This window comes from Rhinatrema bivittatum, chromosome 1, assembly GCF_901001135.1.
Source record: "Rhinatrema bivittatum chromosome 1, aRhiBiv1.1, whole genome shotgun sequence".
NCBI classification, from domain to species: Eukaryota; Metazoa; Chordata; class Amphibia; order Gymnophiona; family Rhinatrematidae; genus Rhinatrema; species Rhinatrema bivittatum.
Genome location: NC_042615.1, coordinates 146581506 through 146597447, shown reverse-complemented (window position 1 = coordinate 146597447; position 15942 = coordinate 146581506). Strand labels below are relative to the sequence as shown.

Sequence of the window (15942 nt, the reverse complement as noted above, 5' to 3'; positions counted from 1 at the left end):
CGGGTACCTAAAACCCTCACAGTGCACTGTGCTGAGGCCTGCCCAGCTACAGCAGAGGAGTCGGACCTCAGGGACATCCATACGTTGGCAGCACTTCCTAAAGAGACGAGTATTGACTGAATCACGAGCCAAATAAAGTAGAATAAAGAGAACTTTATTTTTTTTTGTTTTGGAGCAGCGGGAACCGGCCGGCGCATACTCTACATTCAGGGCCGAGAGGCAGAACAGCCCCAGGATCCCACACAAAGTTTCCCCAGAAAGGCGCAGCAGTTCAGACTTCCTTGTCGGAAGATATTCAATTATAAAGAGCTCCTTATGCAAGGTTCTTAAATTTTAAAAGGGATCTTACTGCCAAGGAATCCCCTTATTTTTCTTTTTGGAGCTCCAAAGCCATGGAATCTGAAACAGCTCCGCACGGGGGGCCAAGGAAGAAAGAAGCTGGCTCGATGGTGCCAGGGTGATTTAAATCACCCGCCGGCTGCCTCCCCCCTCCCCCAATGTCAGTGACGGGTGCTCCACCCTCTGCCAATCATGCGGTCCGGCGTCGGGGCATGCCTTGACGTCACTGCCCCCGACGCCGGGCCAATCAGAGGGAAGCACCATCATCAATGTGCTCAACGTCGTGGCACCCCATGGCGCCGGCGACACAAGGCTGGCACTATTCTTGTCAGCATATGGAGGGGAAGGGGGGATCGAACCCCTCCCTTCCCAATAGCTCAAGTACTTCACAGGGCATGGGGGCGGCTGCCAGCATGGGTGCATTGGGTGCCCGGTTATTTGTGGCGCCCGTACATCCATGCGTAGGATGCCGCTCATTTCTCTGAATACAGCAGTTCACCAGTCACATAAACCCAATCATTTCCTCTTTGGAGTTCTCCACTCATCCAAAGCTATGAGATGGAACTGAGGAGATCCAAGGAGCCACTGCAGCATGAGAACTACCATACATTTGCAGTGAATGCATCTTGCCTTTGCAGAAGCTTCTAGAAGATTTATGTCCATTAACTGCTGAGCACAATCACATGACCCACTGGTATGACTGGTGAAATGCTATCTTCAGAGGACACCTGTAACAGGTAAGAAACTTAGCTATAGGCTGCTAGTTGTAATTCACTTTAAGCAGAAACAATATGGGGCGGATTTTAAACCCCCTGCTCGCGTAAATCCGGCCGGATTTACGCGAGCAGGGCCCTCCTGCGGCGTGTTGGGGGCGTCGCCGAGTGACGCTGTGTTTGGGGGCGTGGTGCGGCGTTTGGGGGCGGGCCCAGGGGCGTGGCCGCGCCCTCCGGAACAGCCCCCGGGTCGGGTCTCGGTGCCATTTGTGAGAAGATGTCTTTTATATCAGTAAGATATATTTCCCATTGATTAAGTGTATTCTTGATGTTATCTTTGATGGGAAACAGAATCTGAACATCATCGGCATATAGGAAATATGACAGGCCTACTTTAAGGTAGTTGCATAATGGGAACATATAAACATTGAAAAGGGTTGGTGATAGGGAAGAGCCTTGAGGGACTCCTTGTGGTAGGAGAATTAGTTCTGTTGTTTTATTTTTGTGTGTTACCTTGAAAAATCTGTTGGAGAGGAATGATTAGAACCATTGAAGGATGGTGCCATGGAGACCAATTTCTCTTAGCCTGTGGAGAAGGATCTTATGGCTGACAGAGTCAAATGCGGCAGAGATGTCAAGAAGTATTAGGACAAAAGAGGTCCCTTTGTCAAATCCACAAAGTATTGTATCCATAAGGGTAAGTAGTAGTGATTCCGTGCTGTGACCTTTCTTGAAACTATGTTGGGCGGGAAGAAGTATATTTTGGTTTTCTAGGAATTCTGAAAGTTGGTGGTTAACTGTTTTCTCTATAATCTTGGCCAGGAATGGTAGGTTGGAGATGGGCCGGTAATTGGACAGGATGGTCAGATCCAGTTGAGGCTTTTTTAGAATAGGCTTTACTACTGCACATTTAAGGGAGACCTTGTTCGAGAGAAAGGTTGACAATGTTTGCGATGGGTCTTGCTAGGCAGTTTGGGATTAGTTTGAGGGGTTTTGTTGGTATGGGGTCGAGTGGGTGGGCTGCTGGGTTGATTTTTTGGATGATGGTTTCCACCTCAGAGGAGGCAATGGTCTCAAATTGTGACCAAATTGGTATAATTAAGGATGAAGGTGCCGAGAGTTCAGGGTTGATAGGTAAGTTTTTTGGGGCTTAGTTCCGATGTTTTGTCTTTAAGGTATTGGGTGAATTTTTGACTGGATATTGTTGGGATATCTTTTTGGAGAGCGTTGTTGATAAGGCCAAGTCAGTTGGGTGACATAATCAAATAGGACTTTCGGATTGTATTGTTAGTCGTGAATTCTTTTAGAGTAGTAATTCCTTTTAGCCGTGTTGATGTCATTTGAATATATGTAGAACAGTGTTCTGTATCGGTCATGTAGCTGATTTGTAGGGTTTTTTCTCCAGGCTTTTTCTGCATGTCTTAATAGGCGTTTTTTGTTTTTCAGATCTTAGTTATACCAAGGTTTTCTTTGTTTAGCTGAGATTTTTATTTCTTTTTTGATTGGGCATACAATTTTTATAGTTTCCGTACTGATTGCAATCCATGGGTTATCTGCAGATATGGTGTCTGATGTGTCCAATTGTTTTAGGGCCTCAGGAAGGGTTTTTTCTAGGATCTCGCTGGGGCACGTTTTGATGAATTCAATGAGTTTTTTTTCATTGTGAGTGTGGATACATGAGTAATCAACTTGAAATTTGGTTTGTATTAACTTGTGGTCTGACCAGGGAACAGTGGTGGTAGAAGGGGGTGAGATGAGTGTTACTTTGCTGTTGATGAATATCAAATCCAGAATGTGGCCTGATTTTTGAGTGGGGGAGTTGATTATTTGGTTGAAGCCCATAGCAGTTAGTGTGTTAAGGAGGAGCTCACATGATGGAGAGAAGAGAGATTTGTCAATGTGGAGATTGAAATCTCCTAATATGATGGCAGATAGGGGTGTGCATTCGTTCCCTACGAATTGGGAATCCACAACGTATAGGGCCTTATTCGTTGTATTCATGGAGAATCGAAACGTATCACGATGGCTGCCCCTGTGACATAGTGAGGGCAAAGGCTATCGGCGCCATTTTGAATACTGGCAACCGAAGGCCGGAGTGCAGGAGTTCGCTGTTGGACCCCTGCTGGACTTTTGGCAAGTCTTGTGGGGGTCAGAAGGGTCCCCCAAGACTTGCCAAAAGTCCAGCAGGGGTCCAGCAGGGGTCCGGGAGCGATCTCCTGCACTCGGGCCATCAGCTGCCAGTAATCAAAATGGCGCCGATAGTCTTTGCCCTTACTATGTCTCAGGGGCTACCGGTGCCATTGGTCAGCCCCTGTCACATGATAGGAGCACAAGATGGTGCCGATGGCCATGTGACAGGGGCTGACCAATGGCACCGGTAGCCCCTGTGACATAGTAGGTCAAAGGCTATCGGCGCCATTTTGAAACCGGCAGCCGAGGGTGTGAGTGCAGGGGATGGCTCCCGGACACCCCACTGGACCACCAGGGAGTTTTGGTAAGTCGTGGGGGTCAGGAAGGTGGGGGGTTGTAATTAATTTAATTTTAGCAGGGAAACTAATAGGAATTGACGTATAGAACGTATCGGGGGACCCCTTGCCGAATGCAACGTATCTGCCCCCCGACAAATACGAATCCTGAATGCAACGTATGGCGCCCCTCTGCACATCCCTAATGGTAGGGTGATTGGTGTTGATAGAGGAAGATATGGTTTCGATGAGGGGGCCGGGATCTTTGAGAATGCCTGGAGGGGCATATACCAGCAGGATTTGCAGGGCTTTAGACTTGAAGAGGCTGATTTCAAGGGGTAGTAGAGGGTTGATGGGGAAAATATTGAATTTGTTTTTTGGTTGCTAGAAACAGCAGGCCGCCTCCTTTTTTCCTTTGTCTTGGGATGGAGAAGATATTGTAATTGCTTGTTGGTAATTGATTGAGGGGGATATCTGAGCATTTTATAACGGGGGGATAATGTAACAACAAAAAGAACATTTTACACTTTGTCATAAATTTAAGAAAAATGGAAGGAAAGGAGTAAGTGAATGCATTATCTTATTTTTATGTATCCTTCTTGGTATGATGGTATTCCCAGAGCTACAACATTTTATTTGCAAGGAGAGTTCAGTAGCAGCAGTATACGTTATTAGTTAATTTTAACATATAAATCAACCTAAAATGCATTAACCTGCCCATTGTTAAAATTATTCAATGACATTCACAGATGTTTCCTAATAGATTGGAGTAATAAAAAATAAGTAAGAGATAAAACAGTAAGAGATAAAACAGATGCAATTTCTCATGAACCATGAGGAAAAGTCAAAACATGAATTAGAATTCTAGCCTGTCTAGATCAATCTCTCTAATGCTGCTCTCTTTTTAACCTTCATTAAGATTAAAGCTTTCACTGCTAAAGTTTCTGCCGAATTGAAAATTCACTTTCCCATTTTTATGGGATCTGTCAATTTATTTTTACTGTAAGTCACCCAATCCCAAGGTGGCTAATAATGGCTGCATAAGGTACTTACTAAATATTGTACAAAGTTCTGAATGCAAGTCAGCATCTATAGTAAAAACAGGCTGACTTATTTTGAGTATTTAAGTGTTAGGTCACGTCTCTGCATTAAAATTCAGACTTGATAAAATAGGAAAGGAAATTTTGAAAACCTGATTCCACATCATTATATATGACCATTTGTCTTAGCAATGGCACAGCACTGCTACAAACAGCAATAATGTCCTTCATGTAAAGACGCAACGACAGAAGGTCAGTGCAGTGATTTGCAATATAATGGACTAATTATCGGTAAACTGTGTTTTACTTGACATGATTTCAGTTCCTAGCTTGTCACAGGGCCTGTATTTCAATAAAGGTTTCTTGGCAGAATAAAAATGTTGGCAACTTTGTTCCATAGACAGAGCTGGTCTAAACTGATCTATGTTTATACTAATAATTTTCTTCTGTCTCAAGCCTTTCCTTCCTTCCAGCAGTCTATGCTTCCAAGTTTAATTTCCCTGTTAAATGTAACTTTGTTCTTCGTGTTCAACCTATTGTTTTTGGTTACTGTTCATGGTTCAGTTCCCCAATTCGATGTAAACTGATCTGATATGGTCTCTACCATGAAGGTCGGTATAGAAAAGTGTTAAATAAATAAATAAATAATGTTGGTTTAACCAGCACAACCACTAACTTGTAACTTGTTTCCCAAGCATTATCTAGACATCTCATGATGAACAAATTTAGCAAAGTGCTCAAAGCAGTCTAAAAATATTTCAGATTCCTGCAATAGAAGTTTATCACCCGAGCTTTGTACTTTCAAGGCTTTCCATAACTCTGTTGGAAATTTGGGGGATTTCTTGCTGAAGAGCTTATTTTTGTGACTATTCATAACTTTTAATCTGTCCAGGGCTAAAAATGCCACTGGAAATGCCCGCACAAGGCTAGAGATTTCAAGGTCATAGATGCTGAATCTATTCTCAACATATAGCTGACAATGTAATTGTAAGTCATCTTCCATGTATGAAAATCAAAGGAGAATACATTTGCATAATGAAGCATATTTAAAGCAAATAATGAATGCAGGGTCAACTTGTATGGAATGACGGGGGACAGCACCAGCATACATAAACTGGCTAGGGATGATGTCCATGCAGTTAGAAGGCCAACCTACACAGGATGATAGAAGATTGATGGGAGGTTCAGGATCACAAGCATGAACAGAGCTGATGAGAACAGATTGCAGGGGGGCAGCACAGAGAAGATGGGAGGGCTGTATCTCTCCCCAAATGAACAATTAAAAGGGTGTTAAAAAAATGTAAATATTAAAATGTATAAGGTTAAAAGTTGTTGACATTGGTATTTGCATATTGCTCTGGACCATTGATGTGATGCATAGATTAATACAGGTCTAGCCTGTATTTTTAATTTAACTAATGGTGTCTGATAATTTGGTGGGGTTTTTAGGACAGGCGATGTATCATGTCCTTAAATTCATTTGTCAAACAAGTCCTAGTCAGAGGTTAATAGTGGACTCAACAAATGAAAAGCAAGTAGGTAAAGCCTGTCTGGAAAAATATGTAGGCACCTCCAATTATCAAAGGCTAAAGGAATGGTATTTTATTTTGACTTCTAAAGATTGGCAATTCATCCCTGGCTGATTTGGCCTCCAATAAGCAAATACTAGCAGTCAAATATTGGGTTTTCTCAAACATTTCCTGTCATAAAAGGGGATTTCTTGGCTGCTGTTCAGACTGTTTTATAACTCCAAAAGATATTTGAAAGGGTCTGAACATACTCTGCATGCAGGAGGTGGAGGACTCCTATATTTTCCATTGTCAGGCTTCACTCTGCTTTTTTTTCCCCACCCTAGTAATTCAGCCCCTTAGATCAGGGACGGATTGTCGGAAGATAGCCCAGATTTTTTTAAAAATCTAGCCCACAGGATATCTGTTTGACTCCCGTATGCACTTCCTGTGCAGCACGTGCTTTAACAGCTCTCAAAGGCATACCAAGCTGACCCTTGGAAGGTACACTGTGACCTGCAGCGCATATGCCTCTGTTGGAAGAACTGAGTCAAAATATTTTCAATATAATTTCACATTTTTCCTAATTTAAGAAATATACCATGCCCTAGGCAAGGGGTGAGCAAACTGAGCAGCAAGACCCCCCTTCCATCCATGCTATCTATTTATATAAATTGGGCAATGCATAAATGATATGAAGTGCTCGGTGAGAATATAGCAAAAAGTACTGCAGGACCAAAGCACTAATATACACTGTTCACATTAAAACAAACATTTTTATTCATAAATAGTAAACATTAAAATAAATAAGCAGTTTCTAGTCTATTCATAAATCGTTTGGCAGAGCATGTATAAAAAATAATCTGTACAATGACAACTGTTTAACAAAGTGAAAATTTTATATGGCAATAGTTACACCATATATAATAATCACTGGAACCTAGCTGTAAATAAGTTAGTACCCAAAAATAGACATGCCACAAATATATATAGTGATTGAATAATGAAAACCTCAGTAATCATATAGGGACAAGGATGATGTCGTTAAATTGTCACTGTTTTAAATCATATGTAATGATACCCTGTGTACAGTGTCTACAATCTCACACATACATTCATACAACTAAAACAAAACTGATAGACTATTGTTATTCTTCCTGATTTCCTGACAAGAGTTGTACAAGGGTATTAGGTGCTTTAGATGGAACTTCAGTCTTTTGTATGCCATCCATGACTTAGCTCCTGGTGGCAGCTCCAAAACTGCATTCCCTCCTGCAGATGGCATCAGCTTCCTTGGAAACATTGGTTCTGGCACAGTAACTCCTCGGTTTCTTCCCTTACAAAATACCCAGCATCCCCATCTCTTTGCCCCCCACCCATAGTGCCCAGCATTGCCCAATGCAGTCCAGATGTATTCCATGCATTAAGAAAGGTGGAAGGAAGGCAAAACGATTACCAGCATGGTTAAAAGGTGAGGTGAAAGAGGCTAATTTAGCCAAAAAAAATCCTTCAAAAATTGGAAGAAGGATCCATTTGAAGAAAAAAGGAAAAAGCATAAGCACTGTCATGTTAAGTGTAAAACATTGATAAGATAGGCTCAGAGAGAATTTGAAATGAGGTTGGCCATAGAGGCAAAAACTCATAATAAAAACTTTAAAAAATTTATTTTATTTATTTAAAATCTTTTCTATACCGTCGTTAAGTTATATACCATCACAACGGTTTACATACAGATACATAAATTAAAGTTGGTAGATGTGTACAGTAGTACATTTTAACAAGTGCCAATAAGGTTCGGTTACATTGTTGTAATAAATCTTATTTAAGTGAGGTAAGTCTTGACCATATATACATGTAAGTTACTTATTTACAGGTATAATTGTCATGCTCTGTATAATTCTATTAAGTTAGCCATGAGATAAACTAATAAACTACTACAATGCACATGTTAAGAACAGTGCCATGTGCTTGTGATCTTCTGCCTGTTCCCTCATACTTTCTATTCTCCGTTCTCTTTGTAAAAAGCTTGTTTAAAAAGCCAGGTTTTTAAACTTTTTTTTTTAAAGGTTTTAAGGTCTCTTTGTAATCTGATCTCTAGTGGCATTGTGTTCCACAGTGTGGGACCTGCTAACTTGGGTTAGTCTAGCTGTCCTGACTGAAGGAATGGTTAGGAGTGCTTTGTTGGCTGATCTCAGGATTCTATGTTGGAAGTGTACCCATAGTGCTGTGTTCAGCCAGTCTGCCTTTTCGTCATGTATTAATTTATGTATTGTACATAGGGTTTTGTACTGGATTCTGTGTTCTATGGGTAACCAGTGTAATTCTGCTAGAGTTTCAGTGATATGGTCCCTCCTTCTTTTACCAGTAAGTATTCTTGCTGCTGTGTTTTGTAGTATTTGAAGTGGTCTTAACGTTGTATGCGGGAGTCCTAGTAACAGCGCATTACAGTAGTCAGTGCCAGAGAATATTAGTGCCTGGAGCACTGTTCAAAAGTTTGCAGGTGTTAGTAAGAGTTTTAGTTTCCTGAGAATCATGAGTTTTGCGTAGCCTTCTTTTACTTTTAATGATATGTGCTGTTTTAGACTGAGTTCTGTGTCCATTATTATTTCGTGGTTCCGTACCTTTTCAGCAATATCCAAAGCAAGAAACCTGAGATGAAATTGGGTGGACCATTAGATGAATGAGGAGTTAAAGGGGCTCTTAGGGAAGATAAGGCCATTGAGGAAAGACTAAATGAATTCTTTGCTTCTGTGTTTACTAATGAGGATGTTGGGGAGATACCGGTTTCGGAGATGGTTTTCAAGGGTGATGAGTCAGATGAGTTGAATCAAATCACTGTGAACCTGGAAGATGTAGTAGGCCAGATTGACAAACTAAAGAGTAGCAAATCACCTGGACCGGATGGTATGCACCCCAAGGTTCTGAAGGAACTCAAAAATGAAATTTCTGATCTATTAGTTAAAATTTGTAACCTATCATTAAAATCATCCATTATACCTGATGACTGGAGGGTGGCCAATGTAAACCCAATATTTAAAAAGGGCTCCAGGGGCGATCAGGAAACTATAGACCAGTAAGCCTAACTTCAGTGCCGGGAAAACAGTGGAATCTATTCTAAATATCAAAATCACAGAGCATATAGAAAGACATGCTTTAATGGAACACAGTCTAGATTTACCTAAGGGAAGTCTTACCTCACAAATCTGCTTCATTTTTTTGAAGGAGTTGTTAAACATGTGGATGAAGGTGAACTAGCAGATGTAGTATTTGGATTTTCAGAAGGCATTTGACAAAGTTCCCCATGAGAGGCTTCTAAGAAAACTAAAGACATGGGATAGGAGACTATGTCCTTTAGTCAATTACAAACTGGTTAAAATACAAGAAACAGAGTAGGATTAAATGGTCAGTTTTCTCAGTGGAATAGGGTAAACAGTAGATTGCCTTAGGGATCTCTACGTGGAACAGTGCTTTTCAATATATTTATAAATGATCTGGAAAGGAATACGAGTGAGGTTATCAAATTTGCAGATGATACAAAAATTATTCAGAGTAGTTAAATCACAAGCAGATTATGATTAATTGCAGGAGGATCTTGTGAGTCTGGAAGATTGGGCATCCAAATGGCAGATGAAATTTAATGTGGACAAGTGCAAGTTGTTGCATATTTGGGAAAATAACCCATGCTGTAGTTAACATGATGTTAGGTTCCATATTAGAAGTTACCACCCAGGAAAAAGTTCTAGGCATCACGGTGGATAATACATTGAAATAATCGGCTCAGTGTGTTGCAGCAATCAAAAAAGAAAACAGAATATTAAGAATTATTAGGAAGGGAATGGTGAATAAAATGGAAAATGTCATAATGCCTCTATATCGCTCCATGGTGAAGACTGCGCCTTGAGTATTGGGTACAGTTCTGGTCACCGCATCTCAAAAAAGATATAGTTGTACTGAAGAAGGTACAGAGAAGGGTGACCAAAATGATAAAAGGGATGGAATAGCTCCTCGATGAGGAAAGGCTAAAGAGGTTAGGGCTGTTCAGCTTGAAGAAGAGATGGTTTGGGGGGGATATGATAGAGGTCTATAAAATCATGAAAATTCTAGAATGGGTAGATGTGAATCTGTTATTTACTAGAGATGAGCTTCGTTTTTTCATATCTGGACATATTTTGGTTCGGGCGCTTCGTCGAAAATTTCGTTTTTGGGTGGATCATTTTTTGTCGGCGCGGATCGGGAAAATGAGTCTGAGAAAAAATTTAAAAAAAAAATAGGAAAAAAAAAGAATCGGGGAAAAAAACCACCCCAACCCTTTAAATTTACTGTATTACAAACCCCCCCACCATCCCGATCCTTCCCCAAGACTTACTAAAAGCCCTGGTGGTCCACCGGGGTCCTGCGAGCGAGCTCCTGCACTCGGGCCGTCGGCTGCCAGTATTCAAAATGGCGCCGATAGCCTTTGCCCTTACTATGTCACAGGGGCTACTGGTGCCATTGGTTGGCCCCTGTCACATGGTAGGAGCACAAGATAGCGCCGGCCATCCATTGATCATACCATGTGACAGGGGCCAACCAATGGCATTGGTAGCCCCTGTGACATTGTAAGGGCAAAGGGCCATCGACGCCATTTTGATTCATAGCAGGCCCGACGGCCCAGAGGGAGAGAGTGCTCGTGGGACCCCGCTGGACCACCAGGGCTTTTAGTAAGTCTTGGGGAGGGATCGGGATGGTGGGGGGGTTGTAAGAAAGTAAAATTGAAGGGTTGGGGTGTGTTGTTTTGTTTTTTTAAATAAATGTGCCCCTCCCCCCCCCCCCCCCGTACTAACCCGAAAAACAAATTTTCCCCGAAGTTTGGGAAAAATCCGTTTCGTGGTTCAGGTCCCCCGAACCACTACGAATTAGGCAATTTTGTTGAAATTGCCTAATTTGTGATAAACGAATGGACATCTCTATTATTTGCTCTTTCAGATAATAGGACCAGGGGGCACTCCATGAAGTTAGCAAGTAGCACATTTAAAACAAATTGGAGACAATTCTTTTTCACTCAATGCACAATTAAGCTCTGGAATTTGTTGCCAGAGGATGTGGTTAGTGAAGTTAGTGTAGTTAGGTTTAAAAAAGGTTTGGATAAGTTCTTAGAGGAGAAGTCTAACTGCTATTAATCAAGTTGACTTAGGGAATAGCCTCTGCTATTACTGGCATCAGTAGCATGGGATCTACTTAGTGTTTGGGTACTTGCCAGGTACTTGTAGCTTGGTTTGGCCACTGTTGGAAACACAATGATGGGCTTAATGGACCCTTGGTCTGACGCAGTATAGTAATTTCTTATGTTCTTATATTCTGATGTTCTCTCTGTCTCTCCCTCTCCCTGCCCAGCAACTCTTCATCTCCCCCTACAGGATTTTGCTCCACTCCATGCCTAGCATATTAGAATCACCCAATCTCAATGCCTTCTTTCTCTCTTCTTTCTCTCTCTCTCCACTCACCCTCATCCACCCAGCATCCTCTTTCTCAATAGTTCCAACTGCTTAGTATCTTCTCTCCCTGTCCACCCCCACACACACTCAGTGCCTTCTTGCTTTCTCTACCATGCAACCTGCTCAAGCTTTCTCTCTCTCCACCCCTACACGCTCAGTATTTATACTCTCTCCACCCTCACCCACTCAACACACACACACTGTCTAGCACAACCTCATCACCTTCAACACACACGGGAGTGGGAAAGAACATTGGCATGGCACACTGAAAACGGAGACCGGAGGAAGTACTGAAACCCCTCTAACTGTCTTTGATTCAGGTAAAACTTCCCCGCCACCCTTGGCCTCCTGCAGCCACTACCTTTCAGCTGAACTAGCAGCTAAGACCATGCCCGGAAACCCAGCTACTGGACCAAGGCACAGCTGAGGGACTACAGAAATCGCCTCAGGAATTCTCAACTGGGGGAGGGACCTTTAGGATTCACCACAGGAAAGTGGGGCTCTCATTTCCTGAATTTAGAATTTAAAATTTTTCCTTTCAAAAAGCTCAGAGAAATCACCATTGGGAGATTCACGTCCACCATCTGCTGGAGATGGAAAATACTGACAAGCTGGGGTCACTGCATGGTTATATATTCTGCGACATAAACTTGCTCCGTCTCCATCTGCTGGTAGGGGAGCATAAACCCATTTGTCCTGAGTCCATCTGTCTACATGCTAGGAAATGTGATATTTAAGCATGCTTGGGTTTTATGTATTCGGTACTAGTAGGGTAAAAGTAACAGGAAGTCTGTGAGTTGCATTAGCTATAGAATCTTATATGATTATCTATCCAGCCTAGTAGAGGGTCAAAAAGAAGAGATGACAAAGTAAACTTAAAACAGAGTGACAGTATGGCTGTGTCATGCTTCCAAAAAATTTGAGACAAGGTCAACAAACATGCATCGTCAGCATTCTCAGAAAGCATCAAGGGAAGGTGGCAAGTTTCCCGCATAGGCCGCAGGTAGACTTGCCTACTCTTCCCAAATAAAGATGAGGAGGAGTGGTCTTTAGGGACTCAAGCTTATATGGTTGGTAGCTGGGGACATCCTTAGGGGTAGATTTTATAAATCTACGCGCGCGCACTTTTGTTCGCACACCAGGCGCAAACAAAAGTATGCTGAATTTTATAAGATACGCGTGTAGCTTATAAAATCCGGGGTCGGCGCGCACAAGGGGGTGCACATTTGTGCTCCTTGCGCGTGCCGAGCCCTGCGCGCACTGCCCATTCCCTCCGAGGCCGCTCCGAAATCGAAGCGGCCTCGGAGGGAACTTTCCTTCCACCCCTTCGCACCTTCCCCTCTCTTCCCCTACCTAACCCACCCCCCCGGTCCTATCTAAACCCCCCCTACCTTTATCCACGAAGTTACGCCTGCCTCCGGGCAGTAGTAACTTACGCGCGCCAGCTGTCTGCTGGCGCGGCAGGCCCTGACACAGGCCGCTGTGTCGGGGCACTTGGCCACGACCCCGGACCTCCCACACACCCCCGAACACGCCCCAGAGCTGACATGACACCCCCTGGCCACGCCCCGACCGCCCCTTTTTGCAAGCCCCGGGACTTACGTGTGTCCTGGGGCCTGTGCGCGCCACCAAGCCTATGCAAAATAGGCTCGGCGCGCACAGGGGCGTTTTAAAAGGGTTACGCGCGTACTTATGCGCGTAACCCTTTTAAAATCTGGCCCTTAGTGTAGTAGTAGATGGTGGTAAAAGGCAATGACCAGAGCTATAGAAGTATAGGCAGTCATATCTTGTATGACTGACAGTTGGAAAATGATACTTTTTTCATAATCATGATTCGTATAGTGCATACCAGATATACGCAACAATTTTTACCTAGCACAGTTTAAATGAGACAGCTAAGCAGACTGGGTGGACAAATGGCCCTAATCTGCTGACATCTAATATGTTAACTGTCTTAAAGTCAGATTCATTAAAACCTTTCTCCTATTTTGTGTCTATGGGGAAAAAAACCCTTAGTGAATCATGTACTGAGTATGTATGGAAGCTTTTCCTGAATTATCTTGGTATTGGAGTGGATAAACTGGATTCCTCCTTGCTATCAGTTCCCTAGCAGAGACAGAGTACTGATTGAATTACTGTACTGTAGCTGATGCATATGTAACCTCATATTAGTCAAGCAGCTCTATCATATTTATTGTAAATGATCAAGGTAGTCAGATTGGGCATTTCTGGATAATATAAAAAATCTCAAGCCAGTATATAATGACAGGGAATTCATGTCTTCAGTTTATCTCCTTGAACTGATGCCTGGTGGGCACCATTTTTGTCTCCTCTCTGTATCTACATGGAACATACTGGCATCTGAATATCTGCAAAGAAGTTATTTTATGATAGAAAAAGCGTTCTTTACAAGTTTTAAACAGTCAGTTCCACTAGTTTCCTTTTATTTTTACGAAATGCAACATTCTCAAGGACAATAAAACTTTGGTCAGTGCAGTTCTGAATCTGTGTCTGTCTGTCAGTCTGCTAGAGAGCTCTCATAAACACCAATTTATTTATTTATTTATTTATTACTGAGTAGCATGAGATCCACTTTATGAAGGATTTAGAGGATCTTGGAATGTTAGACAAGGTTGCCCTGAGATAGTCTGAGCATCTCACTCTATCTTATCATTAGGCTTACAATAATAACATTAATTGCCCTAATAAAACTGGGTAACTCCTTTGAAAATTCACTCCTAATACCAGTGAATTAGGTTCTTTTCCTTACCTTCTTTGCTACAGACAAGAGAAACCTTTCTTCTGTTTTGGCATTCCTGTCTGAATATTGAAAAAGAGAAAATTAAAAAAATGAATAAAGTTCCTTTGTTCAGTTTTCATCTTTCAGATACATATGAATAACACAAACAACTTGATACCAGCTTGTGAGAAAACAGCGCTTCAACCAGATCCATGTTTGCCTTCAGTATGAAGTGCTGGGTTGCCAGCTGCTTCCATTTCTGCTGTCCGGTCCTGGTTTTATCCCTACAAGCCTGTGCATGCAATAGGATAAAACTTGCCTCAGCAGCAGCAATGTCGCCAGTTGAAAACCATAATGGAGACCTTGTCACTTTAAGAGAAAACTGCTAAGGTAACCATAGCTTGAGAGCTTTTCCTTCTGGTTGGCTTTACAGAGATTTAGCCATGAGGTAGAGCATGATACAGAAACCAGTCTCCATGTGTTTTGCTGAAAAATGTTTTGATGATTTATTCTAATTCCAACAACCTTCAGAAAGCTACATGCCTTAATTATTAAAGTTATGCTTATTATTATTCAATAGTCACATAATAGGAGAAAACTCTTAGTAAATTAGTCATTAGGGGGCCAAGTTATTAAAAGTCACATAGAAAAATGTTTTAGCATGCATGCTAAATTGTTAAAGGTCAATATTCAGTTAAAGGTCAATATTCAGAGGAAAGATATGTACGTGACTTGGGCTAGATATGTGCACTATTCTCCCATCTATTATGTGCCTGATTTTCAAAAGCATTTTCACACTAAAAGTGGACTTTTGAAAATTGCTACAATATATATTGAATTGACAATAGGATTTACCTGCATAAGTGAACTTTATGAGCGTAAATGGCTTTTGAAAATTGCTATGATAATATGTTACATTTAAATGAGTAACTCATTTGAAAATTCACCTCCATGTGCACAACTTTATCAGAGTAAAGTTAGGACTGCTGTTTTTCCAACCAGAAATACACATATAACTTTGCCTTCTCAGTGCCACATAGTTTATTTATTTAGATTTTATATTACACTTCTTGGCACTTCAAAGTCCATCACCAAAATTCGCCAAACTTCACCTTACTCGTGAGTGCGCTTTCTCTGTTGCAGCACCAACCCTATGGAATTTGTTTCCAATAGAAATCAGATTGTGATTCGCTTACTCAATTCAGAAAATACATTAAGACTTTTTTATTTGTTAGCCTATGGTTGTTTGCTTTCACTATCTAATTCTTGTGTTTATCAACTTCTTTAATTTAATATTTTTTATTTTATGCCTCACTGTAACATTTTAATTTTTTAAATTTTAATTGTACATAGTTTTATCTCTTGTTCATTGATTTAATCTGTGCATGTTATTTTGTTCACCACACTTGTCTTTTTAAGTGTTAGGTGGTTTATAAATTTTAATAAATGTAAATGTACATTCAGGTGCTGTAGGTATTTCTCACCATCCCCAATCTGTATCTATGGCAACAGAGGTTAAAGTGACTTGCCCATGGTCACAAGGAGCAGCAGTGGGATTTCAACTTGGTTTCACTGGTTTGTAGCCCGCTGCTCTAACCACTAGGCTACTCCTTCACTCCATTGGGAAAAGTTAAATCCTGCCCCCAGAGCACCCCATAAATGC

General features: G+C 41.7%; 1 protein-coding gene across 3 annotated transcripts in view; it reads right to left on the bottom strand.

Annotated features, from left to right (window-relative positions):
- CORIN (corin, serine peptidase) overlaps nucleotides 1-15942 on the bottom strand; it is a 513735-nt gene that overhangs the window by 119406 nt on the left and 378387 nt on the right. For all 3 annotated transcript variants that reach the window (XM_029588293.1, XM_029588313.1, XM_029588304.1), the window contains exon 18: nucleotides 14310-14359. In XM_029588293.1, coding sequence (XP_029444153.1) covers nucleotides 14310-14359 — 50 coding nt within the window. The remainder of the gene's footprint in view (nucleotides 1-14309; nucleotides 14360-15942) is intronic.